Source organism: Mobula hypostoma, chromosome 11 (assembly GCF_963921235.1).
Source record: "Mobula hypostoma chromosome 11, sMobHyp1.1, whole genome shotgun sequence".
NCBI lineage: Eukaryota > Metazoa > Chordata > Chondrichthyes > Myliobatiformes > Myliobatidae > Mobula > Mobula hypostoma.
Window position 1 is genome coordinate 46,884,203 of NC_086107.1, and position 14,723 is coordinate 46,898,925.

Consider the following 14,723-nt stretch of genomic DNA (forward strand, 5'->3'; position numbering starts at 1 on the left):
GTAAACGAATTATCTACCCAAAAAAACTCACTCTAACAAATATCTTCCAAACTTTTGATCTCACAGGTTTGTCTATATTGTTTGTGCTCAATCCACTAAAGCATGCCTGTTTGCATGCAATAAATTTGTCTCTATTTTGCTATCTCTCTCCCCTCTTAGAAGCTTGTGCCTTAAGACTTGGCTTGCATCAGCCTGATTTGTCTGTCAACTGATATTTCTCACACATGACCCGATTATTTTTTTTGTTTGTGTCTATCTTTTCTTGACTCTTGTGGTGTGTTATCTTTCACTGTGCATTAATAGCCTCTGCATTTCCAGTTCTTCTGTCCTTCTGTCCTGACATTTCTCACTGCTTTGGCTTCATCTTTGTCTCTGATCTACTTGTGGGTCAATATTTATATTGCTTTTAAACTTAGAGGTCACCATAATTGGGATAGACTCAATTGTTTCATACTTTTTTATTTAGTGCAGTGTTAAACTATGCATTGTCTGGTGATATTTATGTGAGCAGATGTTTGGTGTAGTTGTATGATTATTCTGATAGCTTTAAAGTAACAAAATTGCCTTGCAAAAAAGAATAACTTTTTAAAATATTTTTCTAGTACCTCCTAAAGTTTCTGATATCAGCCAGCCTCCACGCATTGTACATTTGGAAGAAACTGTTCTGACTTGTCAGATATCTGGATATAAACCTTCAAATATTTCTATTCAATGGTTTCTACAAATAAATGGCGGAACAGAACATAGCATTTGCCGGTGGACTTCTCCGTCTGAGAACTTGAAAGCACCTGAGGAGATCGATCAGCAGAGACTTATTGCAGATTATGAAAGTGCAGTGGAAGCTTTTGCATTTGAGATGTCAGCTGTCACAAACAACAGTGATGGTACCTCCAGTCTGAAGTGTGAAGTTATCTTCTGCCCTGATATTGAGAGAGATAATGAAGCTGTTCTTAAACTTCAAGTTTTGCATAGTAGCAATTTGAGAAAGCCTATTATTAAGACCATCACATTGAAAGTTGAAGGAAGTAAGTAAGAAAGCAATGAAAATAACTGAATATTTGTCATTAGTAAAATTACTTCATTGTAGAATGGTTTCAGAAGGGCGAAAAATGAAATGATCATGACTGGATCGGTATCTTTGTCCTCTCTTTTTTTGCACTACTTTTGAATTTCACAATGCATAGTATGCCAGTGATATTAAACATAATTCTGATTAGAAAATTACAATGAACACATGAAGTTACAAATTTCTCCATCCACTTGTTTATTCTTAACTGTTTTGTAAGCACTGCACTACCAGTGTTTAATTTCAGAATCAGGCTTATTATCTCTGGCATATTCATGAAATAAAAAGTACTGCAAGTTACAAAATAAACAAATGGAGTGAAAGACGAGTAAGGAAGTAGTATTCATGAGTTTGTGTTCTATTGAGAAATCTGATGGCGGAGAGAAAGAAGCTGTTCCTAAACCATGGAGCATGGGTCTTCAGATTCCTTTACCTGATCCCCGTGATCGTAATGTGAAGAGGTCATGTCCCAGATGGTGAGAGTCCTTAATGATTGATGCTGCCTTTCTGAGGCACTATTCCTTTTGAAGATTTCCTCAGCGATGAGGAGGGTTATCCCCGCAAAGAAACTGGCTGGATCTCTTTCGGAGGCATTGGAGGCTCCATGTCAGGTTGTTATGCAACCAGTGAGAATGCTCTATACAGTATGTGTAGAAATTTGCAAGTCTTTGGTGGCCTACTGAACCTTCTCAGACTCCTAATGAAGAAGAGTCACTGATATTCCTTCTGTATGATTATAACAATGTGTTGGGCCCAAGATAGACCCTCTGACTTGTTGAAACCCAGGACCATGAAGCTGCCCACCCTTTCTACCAGTGACTGTTCAATGAGGACCAGTGAGTGTTCCCTCGACTTTCCCTTCCTGAAGGCTGCAATCGGTTCCTTTGTCTTGCTGATGCTTTGTGCAAAGTTGTTGTTGTGACTGCACTCAACCAGCCAATTCATCTCACTCATGTACACTTCCTTTTCAACATCTGAGTTTCTGCCCTCAACAGTGATACTAAATTTAGAGATAACATTTGAGCTGTACCTAGTCACAGTCATAAGTGTAGATGGATTAGAGCAGTAGGCTAAGCACATATAGTTGAGGTATGCCTGTGTTGATTGTCTGCAAGGAGGAAATGCTATTACATAGAACATAACAGCACTTGGCAGGCTCTTCAGTCCATCATGTGTTGTGACAATGTTTTAACTTACTCTTAAGATCAATCTAAGCCTTCTCTCATATATAGCCCTCCATTTTTCTATCATCCATTTTATTACAATATGCACTGACTGGTATCCCAACAAGGACTAGTGTCACCTGATTTGGAGGACAGGTATACTTGGATTTTGAGAGGCTTTCTATAGGTACTGTACTAAACGAGCAATTATTACATAAAATTACAGCACACACGATTGGAGGCAATGTTTATCTATGAATTGTGAATTAAGTAATAGAGAGGGGGAAAAAGAGTGCAGGTCATTTTTGGGCTTGGAGGCTCCGACTAGTGCAGTGTCCTAGTGATCAATCCTGGGGCATCAGATGTTTATAATTTAATATCTCCTCCTCCTGACAATCTACGCAGGTGCACCTCAAGAGGGTGTGCTTAGCCCACTGCTCGTCTCCCCCCACACTCATGACAGCCTGGCTAGGTACAGTTCAAGTGTAATCTATAATTCACTGCTGACACCATTGTCGTGGGCAGAGTCTCAAATGGTGACATGAAGCATTTTCATTTTCATTTTTAAATCTTTTTTATTAATTGTTATTGAAAATCAACAACAAAGAAAAATACATCAAGATAATCAAGACAACATATCCATATGTAGAATAAGAGTTAAACTATCAACAAGACTGAACAATATATCAATAATAATAAAAAAAATCAAAATGTTAAAGCTATTTTTTTTGGAAAAAGGAAAGAAAGAAAAAAGAACTCCTACTAACTAAAACAAAAAAAACCCAAATAACAAAAAAAGGGGGGAAAAGAAAACCATTTGGAGCACAAACTGGGAGCTATACACCATAAAAGTTGCTGGTGAACGCAGCAGGCCAGGCAGCATCTCTAGGAAGAGGTGCAGTCGACATTTCAGGCCGAGACCCTGTCCTGACGAAGGGTCTCGGCCTGAAACGTCACTGCACCTCTTCCTAGAGATGCTGCCTGGCCTGCTGCGTTCACCAGCAACTTTTATGTGTGTTGCTTGAATTTCCAGCATCTGCAGAATTCCTGTTGTTTGAGCTATACGCCATACAAGCTTCCATAAAAAAAGACATCATTCCGTCAACCAAATCCATATATCCAAGCATCAGAAAAGGACCATCTTAATTAACTCAAATCAAATGATAATAACGGATAAAAGACCCCCACCTTTTCTCGAAGTCAAATGTAGGATCAAAAGTTCGACTTCTAATTTTTTCCAAACTAAGACATAACATCACCTGAGAGAACCATTGTATCAAAGTGGGAGCAGAGGCATCTTTCCATTTTAATAAAATAGCCCTTCTAGCCAATAATGTGACAAACGTGTTGGTCTGATATAGAAATACCATGAATATATTGAGGAATTATACCAAACAAAACTGTCAATTTATTAGGTTGTAAATTGATTTTTAAAGCTTTAGAAATTGTAGAAAAAATAAGATTTCCAAAACTGTTTCAATACAGAACACGACCAAAACATATGTGTCAATGTCGCTATCTCAGTTTTACATCTATCACACTGACTATTTACATTAGGAAATATCTTAGACAATCTCTTCTTTATCAAATAATAACGATGTACAGTTTTAAATTGAATTAGAGAATGACTGGCACAAATCGAAGAAGAGTTGACCAACTTCAAAATTCGCAACCAATCCTCTGTTATCAAGATCATATTAAGCTCTCTTTCCCAATCTTGATTAATCTTAAGTAAAAGATAGTTATCCTGTTGTAATAGTAAATTTTAAATTTTCCGAATAAAACCTTTCACTAAAAGGTTCATTTTTAAAATAATGTTTAACAGGTCAGAGTCTTGTATACATGGAGAATTACTTAAATATTCTTGTAAGGAATGTCTGAGCTGAAGATATTGCAAAAAATGTGAATAGACATGAAGCATAAAGGAGCAAATAGATCAACTGGTCGAGTGGTGAAGCAGCAACAACCTTGCACTCAACATCAGCATGACCAGCAAATTGATTGTAGTCTTCGGGAGAACATGGACCAATCCTCGCTGTGGGCTCAGTGCTGGAAAGGGTGAACAGTTTCAACAACATCTCAGAGGATCTGTCCTGGGCCCAAAGTCCAGATGCAATCACAACAGAAGTACAGGAGCCTGAAGACACAGACACAACATTTTAGGATCAGTTTTTTCTCCCCCCCTCTGCCTTCAGATTTCTGAATGATCCACGAACCATCTTGTTACTTTGATCAGCCGACCAACATTTGTCATGCCTGCACAGTACTGCGGCTACAAAGCAACAAATGTCATGATAATAATGATAATATAATAAGTGATAATAAATGATAATAAGTCTGATTTCTAATTTATATCAGTGATTTGAATGAGGGGACCCAGTGCAATATATCCATAATTAGCTGTTGAAACAAAGCTGGAAGTGGCAGTGTGAGTTGTTAGGAAGGTACAGAATGGCCTCTGCTAGATATAGCATAGGCTAAGTGAAAGAAAAAGGACATAGCAGATGGAATATAATACAGAAAAATATGAAGTCATCCATTGTAGAAAAAATAGGAATGCAGAGTTTTTAAAAGGGTGAGAGATTCAAAGGTCTACTGTTGCTCAGTTGTTTCTAGTTCAGCAATTATGGTGGAGATGATATACTCACATTGATATTCTGTTTTTGATGTCATTTGAATTCAGATCTATTTTGCAAAATATTTAACTAAGCCAAGTACAATTCTATGGGCTAGATTTTCTCAGTGAACTGATGAGAATGATTGTGGAAAGCTTGATAAAAGGGAGGATACAGATTTCCAGTTGCATTGTTTCCTGACTGAACTGACTTTAAATAAATCCTCATCAACTTAAATTCAGCATTTTGCAAATACTCCAGAACAGCAAGAGAGAATTAGAGAGAGGCACAGGGAATTAAGTTTCTGTACTTTGCAACTATCAGTCTAACACGTTGTAGACACTCAAATTGCATTGCAAACTGTAGGTAAGAATAGCATTGAATTCAACTACTATCCAGTTCATTCCAAAAAGCAACATTACCTAATATGTTTTTTATGTCTATAAAACTGTTGCATATGTTATCTTTCTCATGACCTTTTGTGCAGGATAGTATCACACTTTTAGTTTGCAAGTAGGTAGGAGAAGATGATAATTGGATGAATCCTTTTTAAGAGCGGCAGTTTCAGTTGTGTATGACAATTTGATTGTAGGCCCTGGAGAGTAGAAGTTTGTAAGAGATATAGTAAAAGAGCTATAATGTTGAATACAGGTTTTGTATAAGTAAGTTAGCAGTAACTTCTTAGCCCTATATTTATGGCCATGTACGAGGGGTGATTGATAAGTTCGTGGCTTAAGGTAGAAGGAATCAATTTTAGAAAACCTAGCACATTTATTTTTCAACATAGTCCCCTCCTACATTTATACACTTAGTCCAGCGGTCGTGGAGCATATGAATCCTGGACCTTCAGAAAGTGTCCACAGCAGGAGTGATTGATAAGTTCATGGCCTAAGGTAGAAGGAGATGAGTTATTAACCAAACTTTCTGCATTTTCACTCAAAGAGTTGAACTGCATGTGCAGGTAACGAGAGCTGTATAACTCATCTCCTTCTACCTTAGGAGGGGACTATGTTGAAAAAGTGCAATGTTTTCTAAAATTGACTCCTTCTACCTCAGGCCACAAACTTATCAATCACCCCACATACAGTGTCTTAGAGTAACAGATTTTTTGAAGTTGTTGGATCTTCACTCATGTTTTCTCTTTGTCTTTTGACTTTTTTGTATTACTATATCTTTTTTAAAATTTGCAGTCTTTTTTGTAGTTAAATCTTATAAGCCTGAAGTACTCGGCAGTAAATTTTAACAGAAAGGTGCAGCTTCTGTTAAAATTGCTGTATTTTTATTTATACTCTATTTGCAACAGATTTTAAAAAACTGAAGGTTTATTTATCTAATTAATAAATAAACCTCTCAGTTTATTTTATCTTTTGCAAAATAAGACAATGTTGTGTGCTGATGACATTAAATATTCTATCCTTTTTTTTCCTTCTCAATAAAAAAAGTTGCACCAAAGATGACAGACATTCTAGTACCTCCTTGCATCATTCATGAAGAATTGATTGCATTGTCCTGTCCAATTGATGGATTTAAACCAAGACCACTGGCTATCACTTGGTACCAGAAGCAGAACAACAAATTGAAAGAAATTGTGAAATATGTGCCACGAGTTCAAGAATCTTTTGCTGGGAATGAAACAAATCTTCCCAAGTATTCCCACACCTTACATGAGGTGACATACGAAGACCATACTTACAGTATCTTAAGTGTTCTTGCTTTTATACCAACCATTCAGGATGACCATGACACAGAGTATATTTGTGAAGCTGAACATCTGTCCACAGGTTCAGAAATACAGAAGGGTGTTACACTAAGCGTAAAAGGTACAGTCAGAATGTATTAGTTCATATTTGCGTATCATGTTTTACTATTGTTTTAACTACGATATTTAGGTTATCTTGGAATCAGCCCAGAAAGAACTTCTAGAGGTTTAAACATATTAATTTAAGCACTAACACCAAATTCCTTGTTTTATAGCCAAATAATTTATTGTTCTTGTGGTATGATTTTTTTTAAGATATTAAGGTAGATGTCACGTGCAATGACCTCTAATTTGTGCTAACAAAAACATAAATCTATATTTTAAGATCTCGATGAAGGTGTGGGGATAAAGTATTAACTTGGTAATAATTAAAATATGAAATAATTATATCAGTTATTAATTTATTGATTATTTCTGACCAATGTTTTAGCGTGCCCTCTGTTTTAATGGAAAATTCATCTTCACTTTTATTCTACTGTGTTTCTGATCTTCTTGTCATTTGCCACCCTTGTTGTTACATTAACAGAACTGTTGGAATGTGTGAGTTGCAGAGAAATGCTTCCAAAGGCTTTTAATTGTTCCATAACTAGAGTAAGCTAAAGATCTGATAGGTTTTATGGTGAATTGTAAAGCACCAAGATGACACAGAGCCTCAGAAGCTTCTGAAGCAAGTTCCATAACGTATATAAGTTAAGTGGCTGAAGTCCTGACTGCCAATGACACTGCTGTCTGGAAATGAAAAGTAATTATTATTGGTGAAGGAACAAGAGTTAAGGTGCAGGAAATAGTTTTAAATAAGCTAATATTTACTGAATGCAGGAATCAGAGGTAGGCCACAAATCATTGCAGTAGTTGAGGCTAGAATTATTGTCTCTCAGTGAAAGTTTAAGCCTAAATTGGGCTGAGTCAAGGAATTGGATGATATAAGGCTGAAAGAAAGCTTGTCTATTTCCATGGATCCAGGTATTCATCTTAGGTTCAGGTGGAATACCAAAGCTTTAGGACAAGGAGGGTAGGGACACCAGTGTGGAGCATGCTAATTTACTAGGGCATGTTGAGATAAAGAACAAGTGTTTATTGGTTCTCTCAAAGAACATTAAGGTGGATAAATCCCCAGGTCCCGATGGGATATGCCTCAGATTATTAAGGAAGGCAAGCAATGAGATTGCTGGGATCTTGACCATGTCCTCTCTAGCCACATGTGAAGTCCCAGAGAATTGTCAAGTAGCTCATGTGGTTCCATTATTTAAGAAAGGAAATGGGAATCATCCTGCTAACAATAGACAGGAGAATTTCACATCACTGATAGAGAACTTGCTGATGAGGATTCTTAGGGATGGGATTTATGAGCATTTGGAAAACCATATTGAGGGATAATCAGCACAGCTTTGTGCAGTGCAAGTTGTGTCTAACTAGCTCAATTAAGTCTTTTTGAGGAAATGATGAAGATAGAGCTGTGGATGTTGTTTACATGGATTTTACTTAGACATTTGATAAGGTCCCTCAGAGGAGGTTCATTGAAGAGATATAAATATGTGGGATTCATGGTGAATTGGTCATTTGGATTCTGAATTTATGTGCCCCTAGAAGAGAGAGGATAGTGGTAGACAGGACCTATTCTTGCTGAATGTCTGTGACTGGTATTCGTGTGGATCCATACTGAGACCTCTGTTATTGGCCAAATAACTAAATGACCTGGATGAAAACGTAGATGGGTGGGTTAGGAAGTTTGTAGATGATATGCAAATTGGCAGTGTTTTGGTTAAAATAGTTGACTAGCAAAGGATGCAGTGGGATATAGATCAGTTGCAGATGGAGTTTATCTTTGGCCAAATGTGAAGTGTTTCAATTTGAAAATTCAAATGCAAAGGGACAGGGCACTGTTAATAGCAAGACCCTTCTGGAGTGGTGCTGGAGCACTGGAAAATCATAAATGTCGCTCCACATTTTAAAAAGGAGAGAGGTAAAACTGTGAAATTATAGGCCAGTAAGCCTAACTTCAGTGGTTGGCATGATGTTAGAATGGATTAGTTTTGTTAGGCATTTGACTATGAAATTTGATTGGCACAAGATTGTGGAGTGAAAGGCATGTTCCTATTCTGTACTGTTTATGGTTAGTATAGATTTATTTAATTACCTGAGTTTAATTTTCCCTAGTATCATGAAGGGTTTGGACTTGAGTCTTCAGATTTCTCCAGCTATCTATAATAATTCAGTGATCTATTGAATGTGCTACAAAAGCCCCATCAAACTGTATATCAGTATCCTCTTTTTAATGATTCCATCTAAATCTGGTTCTTAAACAAAACCTGCAGTTTGTCGCAATCTTTTACAGTTTATTTTTCCCTTTCTTTGCTGCTTAGCAATCCCAAAATGTGATGATATAAAAATCGTTCCTGAAGTCCCAATTGTAGAAGAATTTGGTTTTGCATCATGTCGAATATATTCCTTCTTCCCAAAAAACATCAAAGTTATCTGGAAAATGGATAATAATATAATGGAGGAAATGAATGCTGAATCTGAAGCTATCTTGGGAAAGGATGGCCGTTATAGCTGCACAAGTCATTTGAAATTTATTCCCGAAAGAGAAGATTTGGGAAAGTTATTGACGTGTGAATTCCAGCATGAAAGTATGACAGACACCAAGAAAACTAGCTGTAAATTGTTTAAATTGAGTGAGTAAATGTTTTATTTATTAACACTTTTTATTTTGCAATATTCCAATAGCCATTAGAGAACATAAATGGATACATGCAGGAGCTTTTGTTAAATTATTGTTGGTGGTATGGATAATCTATCAGGTTCATTCCGATATACGTTCTAGTTTCAGCTTCATGGCTGGTCAAACTGGAAAAGCTAACTTTGGACAGTTTAACATTGGCCACTTGTTATGGGACCAGAAAATTATCTTTTCACTCGAAGTTTTTATTTTCACAACTTGAAATCTAGTCAGATATCTCAGTGAGTTTTTTCTTGAAGAAAGCAGAAAGGTATATGGATATGGATGCAATCTTTGAGGGTCAAAATCCAATCCCGGGCAGGCTGCTCGGTTGTTGGCTAGAATAAGTTTGATAATTAGATGTTACTGTAGACACAAAATTGGAAAAGGTATATGAGGAACTTAACTCTTCAACTTTTAAAGCTACGCCAATTTAAAAAATCACAATTACAGAATAAAGTAAAACTTCTACATGGTAGAATTGGAGCAATCAGCCCAGTGGCCCTTTGCCATTGGTAACATACCATGTGAGTATCCACACAGACACACTACCACTAAATCTAAAATAGTATATCCTTCCATTTTTTTCTCCCTCATTTTTATCCAGCTGATCTTTAACCCTATGGATCTATCAGCTTGTTAGGGTGGCTTATAAGTCGATTGACCGTAAATGCAATTTTTTTTCTGATTTGTATCCAGTTTCAATAAGACCATGTGAGTTGGGTGAAGACTTGTTTGCTTCTTGAATCTTCCATGCTGGCTTTATTTATAACTTCCCTGTCTGAAGGTGCATAGTTTTAGGAGTGAATTTTTTTTCTGTGTGATTAGGGAAAGTCACATGATGTCCACTACCTGTATAGAGTGGTATAGTGCATAATAATGGTAATCTGCAATGTGGTAAAATGTTATTGCTTCACAAGCACATTGGTTTGTTTGATACAAATTTTAAAAATCTTTAGTTTGCAAAATTTCAGTAACCCTTGTAGAACACAAATTAGTTAACTGTTAATTCAATTACTGTTAGTATAATGGGTAACCTATTAGATTGATGCACAGATGCATACTAAGTTCTGGATTCACTGCTGGCAAAACTGGAGGATGAATGCTCAGTTTTCTTTGTTGGTTTTATCAAACATGAAATATGTTTAGAATGTGGTTCTGCTGAGAAAATTGAAGCAGTTAGACTTAGATGTAAATCTATCGGTATTAAATACTTGAGCTGAGTTCTCTATATTATCCTTGATCAAATTGATACAGGTACAAGCAAATAACATATTAAATCTATGATTTAAGTTGTATGGGCAGCAAGGGCCTTGATTCATAGGATTTAGCATTCTTTTGAGATTGTTCTGTTGAGACATGGTACACTTAAATTGAGTGAGCAAGCACTCTACTGACAAATGGGATATATTTATTCTAATTAAAAGAGGAAGTGGGGAAAGGAAATATTTAGCACCGGGAGAAAATTCAAGTCTGTAAAGCAGAGTGAAAGTGTACGGAGTGATATACAAAGGGACAAGGAGATTGTCAGACGTTATTAGAGTTTTTTAAACGGATCAGAGAAAAAAAAGCTAAGCTTTGTGATTGAGACATTGATCAGGGCAAAATATGAGAAGAGAGTTAGGATTGAGGTGGACTGAGAAACTACACTGCCACCTTGCTTTATGAGTCAATACATTCTCAAGAATGAGAATACGAGTAGAATAATTATAGTTAAAATGGGTTTGTAGGAATGTATATGGATGTGTTATTGGCAGCTCCATTCTGTGAGACACAGAGAAAACCCTTGCACCCACTCTTCACACACCCAATTTCAGCTGTGCTTGAAATCTGTTTGAGAAACTAGACTTTTGCAGCAGCATTAAAATAGTTGAAATGGTCTCATAGCTACCTGGAGAGAGACACCTAGGGAATGTGCAGCAGCTATATGATTGTCTAGCACTGAATTATGTGGCTTAAGGTTGCATTCTGAATGTTATGGCCAGTAAGAGACATTGCTGGGGAGAAGGGGCAGCGGCTCTATGTGATGTCATTCTGCACTCTGCACCTTCTGATGGATGTGATGGAGCTGCCATGTTCCCTATCTCTTGTCTGGCTACAGACTCATCTCAGCCCAAAGGTTTCTCAGTAATGCAAGTCCAATACTTTTTCATGCTGAAATGCTAATCTTGGTAGCTCAAATTCAAGATAATTGTGACTGTTTTCTTGTATAATTTTGTTTGGGTTATTTAAGTAGGTTGTAAAACCACTTCACTTAACAATTTATTTTGATATTTACAGTATCTTCTCCATTAATGGACAAGATGACAGTTGAACCACAATACCCAGAGCCAGGAAACGAAGCAACATTCCTATGCGTTGCTTATGGCTTCTTTCCAGAGAATGTCATGTTTATGTGGTTCAAAAATGATAAGAGGATTGATGATAATGAAATAATTTCTACCACCCCAGAGATAGATAAAAATACCGGCTTCTTCTACAGCGAGAGTCGATATAAATACATAATTTCAGTAAAAGATCGTCAAATTGATTTCAAAGTTGAGGCTCTTCATTTTCCAACTTCTCACAGACCTACAAGGATTTTTCACACCTTGCACCTTGGAGGTATGAATTCAATGTATTCTTAATTTCTACATTTAAACTGTTTTAGAGAGCTACATATTTCTATAGCTATCAACATGTCAAAATTTCACACATTTAATAACACAAAATTGTTACACTGAAATGTGTGTGTTTTTATTAAAAGACTACAAATACACATGTAGTAAATCATGCTATACAAACTTTATGGTAAAATTTCCTACTTGTCAGTCAAATTTTGGGAAAGAAATTGCATTTAAACTATTAGAAATTAGAATTTATTAAAAAATTTCTGTAATTAAGTAAAAACAAAAGAGAGATGCCCTGATCCAGTTGACTGTTTGCTGTTTTGTTTGGAAATAACAACATTCAGTGCACATTGTAAAAATGGAAGGTGAAGAGTCACTGGCTGATTTGAAGACCACAAGTTTAGCCAGCTGCTGCAGACGCTTTAGAATTATTAATAGGGCCCAGGATGATACCCTGCAGTTATTCTGGGGATTTGATTTGCTCTTTAACTGCGCCCCAAATGGAATCCAGTGATGTAACTTAGAGGTTACATGGATTCCTTGGCATCTTTCTGGGAAATTGCTTCACCTTATTGCTAGATTCCTGTGGTGGAACTCAGTGTTGCTAGGGTTCCCTGGTGCTATTTTGGGGAATAGTTTGCTGCATCACTGATCTCTCCATGGAGTTTGAATAGAGACTCAAGCCACTGCTTCAGATTCGCTAGCATTATTATACGGGATTGCCACTTGAATCCTGTGTCAGATCCAACCTGCTTCAGCATCTGAGATCACATTCTTTTTAAAGTGGGTTAAAGAGCAGGCAAGGAACTTCTATCAATTATTTTCTTTTTATGTTATTGGTTGGCATCCATCTGTTGAAGGAAAAGAGTGATGACCATCATCACAAGCCTGGACAGAAGATAATGGAGATCCTGAGATGCCCAGTCATCAAGATCCCTCTCTTGGCCTCACCAGTGTAGTCCAAAGGAAAGCCGATGAAACAATACATTTTGTACAAGTATGGCTGCAGGAGCTGCCGGATGAATGTTCAATATTGTCCAACCACCTTAAGGGCTCCACTCCGGATTTGCTGTCTGGGTTTACTCCCATAGCCTTTGTCTCTCCTAAGGCTGCCCACAAGGCAATGGGGCTATTTACTTATAGCTGGGGATCTGGTTCACAAGCACCAAGGCGTGTCTATTTGCTGCTGGGCCTGCGTGCTATGTGTGCAGGGACCAGACCTCCTCCCCATCCTCTGTAGTTCAGCCCGAGTCCAAAAGGAATTCAGTTTCCATGTGTTTGCAATGAGGAGGCACTGCTTGGGGCTTGCTGTTGGAGAGGCCATGTACTGGCAGGGAGAGATTTACACATTTGGGTATCCTTTTCGCGAGACTGCGAGCCAGCGGTGGAAGCTGAAAGTAAGAGTGACAAACACTACCACACTAGATGCATCACAACAACCATTTTGACACTATTATTAATTATTATCCATTTAAAGCTTTAAACTGTTTTATGTTCATATTCTTGATGTTGTATAATTAAGTTTTTTAAATTAACTCTGGGTGTTAGAAACATTAAAAAGTTTAAGAAATTTTATGTTTTTACTGCCTGTAAAAATTCTGCCTCCATTTGTGCCTGTGCTAGATGGTTGGGTTACTTTAGATTTGGGACCTGGTACAGTTACCGTTGCTGCTGGACTATTGGATGTGGAGGTAGATTGGCCTTCTACATCTGGATAAAATAAACAAATGTGTGGGACAAGTTCAAACCATAATTCTGGGTATGAAGACTTCTCTGCAATGTCTGGCCCTTTTATATTATTCAAAGAACATTACACAGTGATAAAAATAAGTATGCATCAATGAGGTGAACTGAATTTTGTCATGTGACAATACGTTAGATGTTTCAGCTATCTAACCCAAGTTGAATCTCAATATTGAATTGTCCAACTCTAGTTAGCACACACAAAATGGTGGAGGAACTCAGCTGGACTATTGGATGTACAATATAAAAGGGCCAGATGTAGAAGGCCAATCTACCTCCACATCCAATAGGCCAGGCAGCGTCTATGGAAAAGAGAAAGCAGTCAATGTTTTGGGACATCAGAACTGGTAAAAAGATGAGAAGTCAGAGCAAGAAGGTGGGGGGAGAGGAGGAGAGGAAGAAGTACAAGGTGATAGGTGAAACCGGGGGCCGGGGGGGCGGGGTAAAGTAAAGAGTTGGGAAGTTGATTGATTAAAAAATAAATAAAAGGCTGGAGAAGGGGGAATCTGATAGATACTGGAAGACCATGGAAGAAAGGCAAAGGGGAGGAGCACAGAGGGAGATGATGAACAGGTAAAGAGACGAGGTGAAAGAGGGAAACGGGATTGGGGAATGGTGAAGGGGGACAATTAACATAAGTTAGAGAACTCAATGTTCATGCCATCAGGTTGGAGGTTACCCAGACGGAATATAAGATGTTGCTCCTCCAGCCTGAGTGTGATCTCATTCTGGCAGTAGAGGAGGCCATGGTCTGACATGTAGGTATGGGAATGGGAAGTAGAATTGAAATGGCTGGCCACCAACTTTTGTCAACTTGTTTTTTCTTTCTGTTTTTATCTGGACTTGCCATTTGTAATTTCAATACTGCTTCATCCTCTCACCCACTCCTTTCCTTTCTTTCATTTTCTTTTCTGGCCTGCTGAGCATGAAAGCCAGATGAATCAACAGGACCAAGACTGCAAAATGTTAGCAATGTGTTACACATATATTCATTCAATAGTAATAACATTACACCCCGTTTGTTCCACCCATTGTCCTTCCTCATCTCC

The 14,723-nt window shown here is 37.5% G+C and overlaps 1 protein-coding gene across 1 annotated transcript in view; it reads left to right on the forward strand.

Annotated features, from left to right (window-relative positions):
- The window catches only part of LOC134353706 (uncharacterized), a 51,384-nt gene that overhangs the window by 19,226 nt on the left and 17,435 nt on the right, over positions 1-14,723 (forward strand). Inside the window, exons 5-8 of the mRNA XM_063061991.1 lie at positions 603-1,025; positions 6,287-6,664; positions 8,967-9,278; positions 11,603-11,926. Of these exons, the coding sequence (XP_062918061.1) occupies positions 603-1,025; positions 6,287-6,664; positions 8,967-9,278; positions 11,603-11,926 (1,437 nt within the window). The remainder of the gene's footprint in view (positions 1-602; positions 1,026-6,286; positions 6,665-8,966; positions 9,279-11,602; positions 11,927-14,723) is intronic.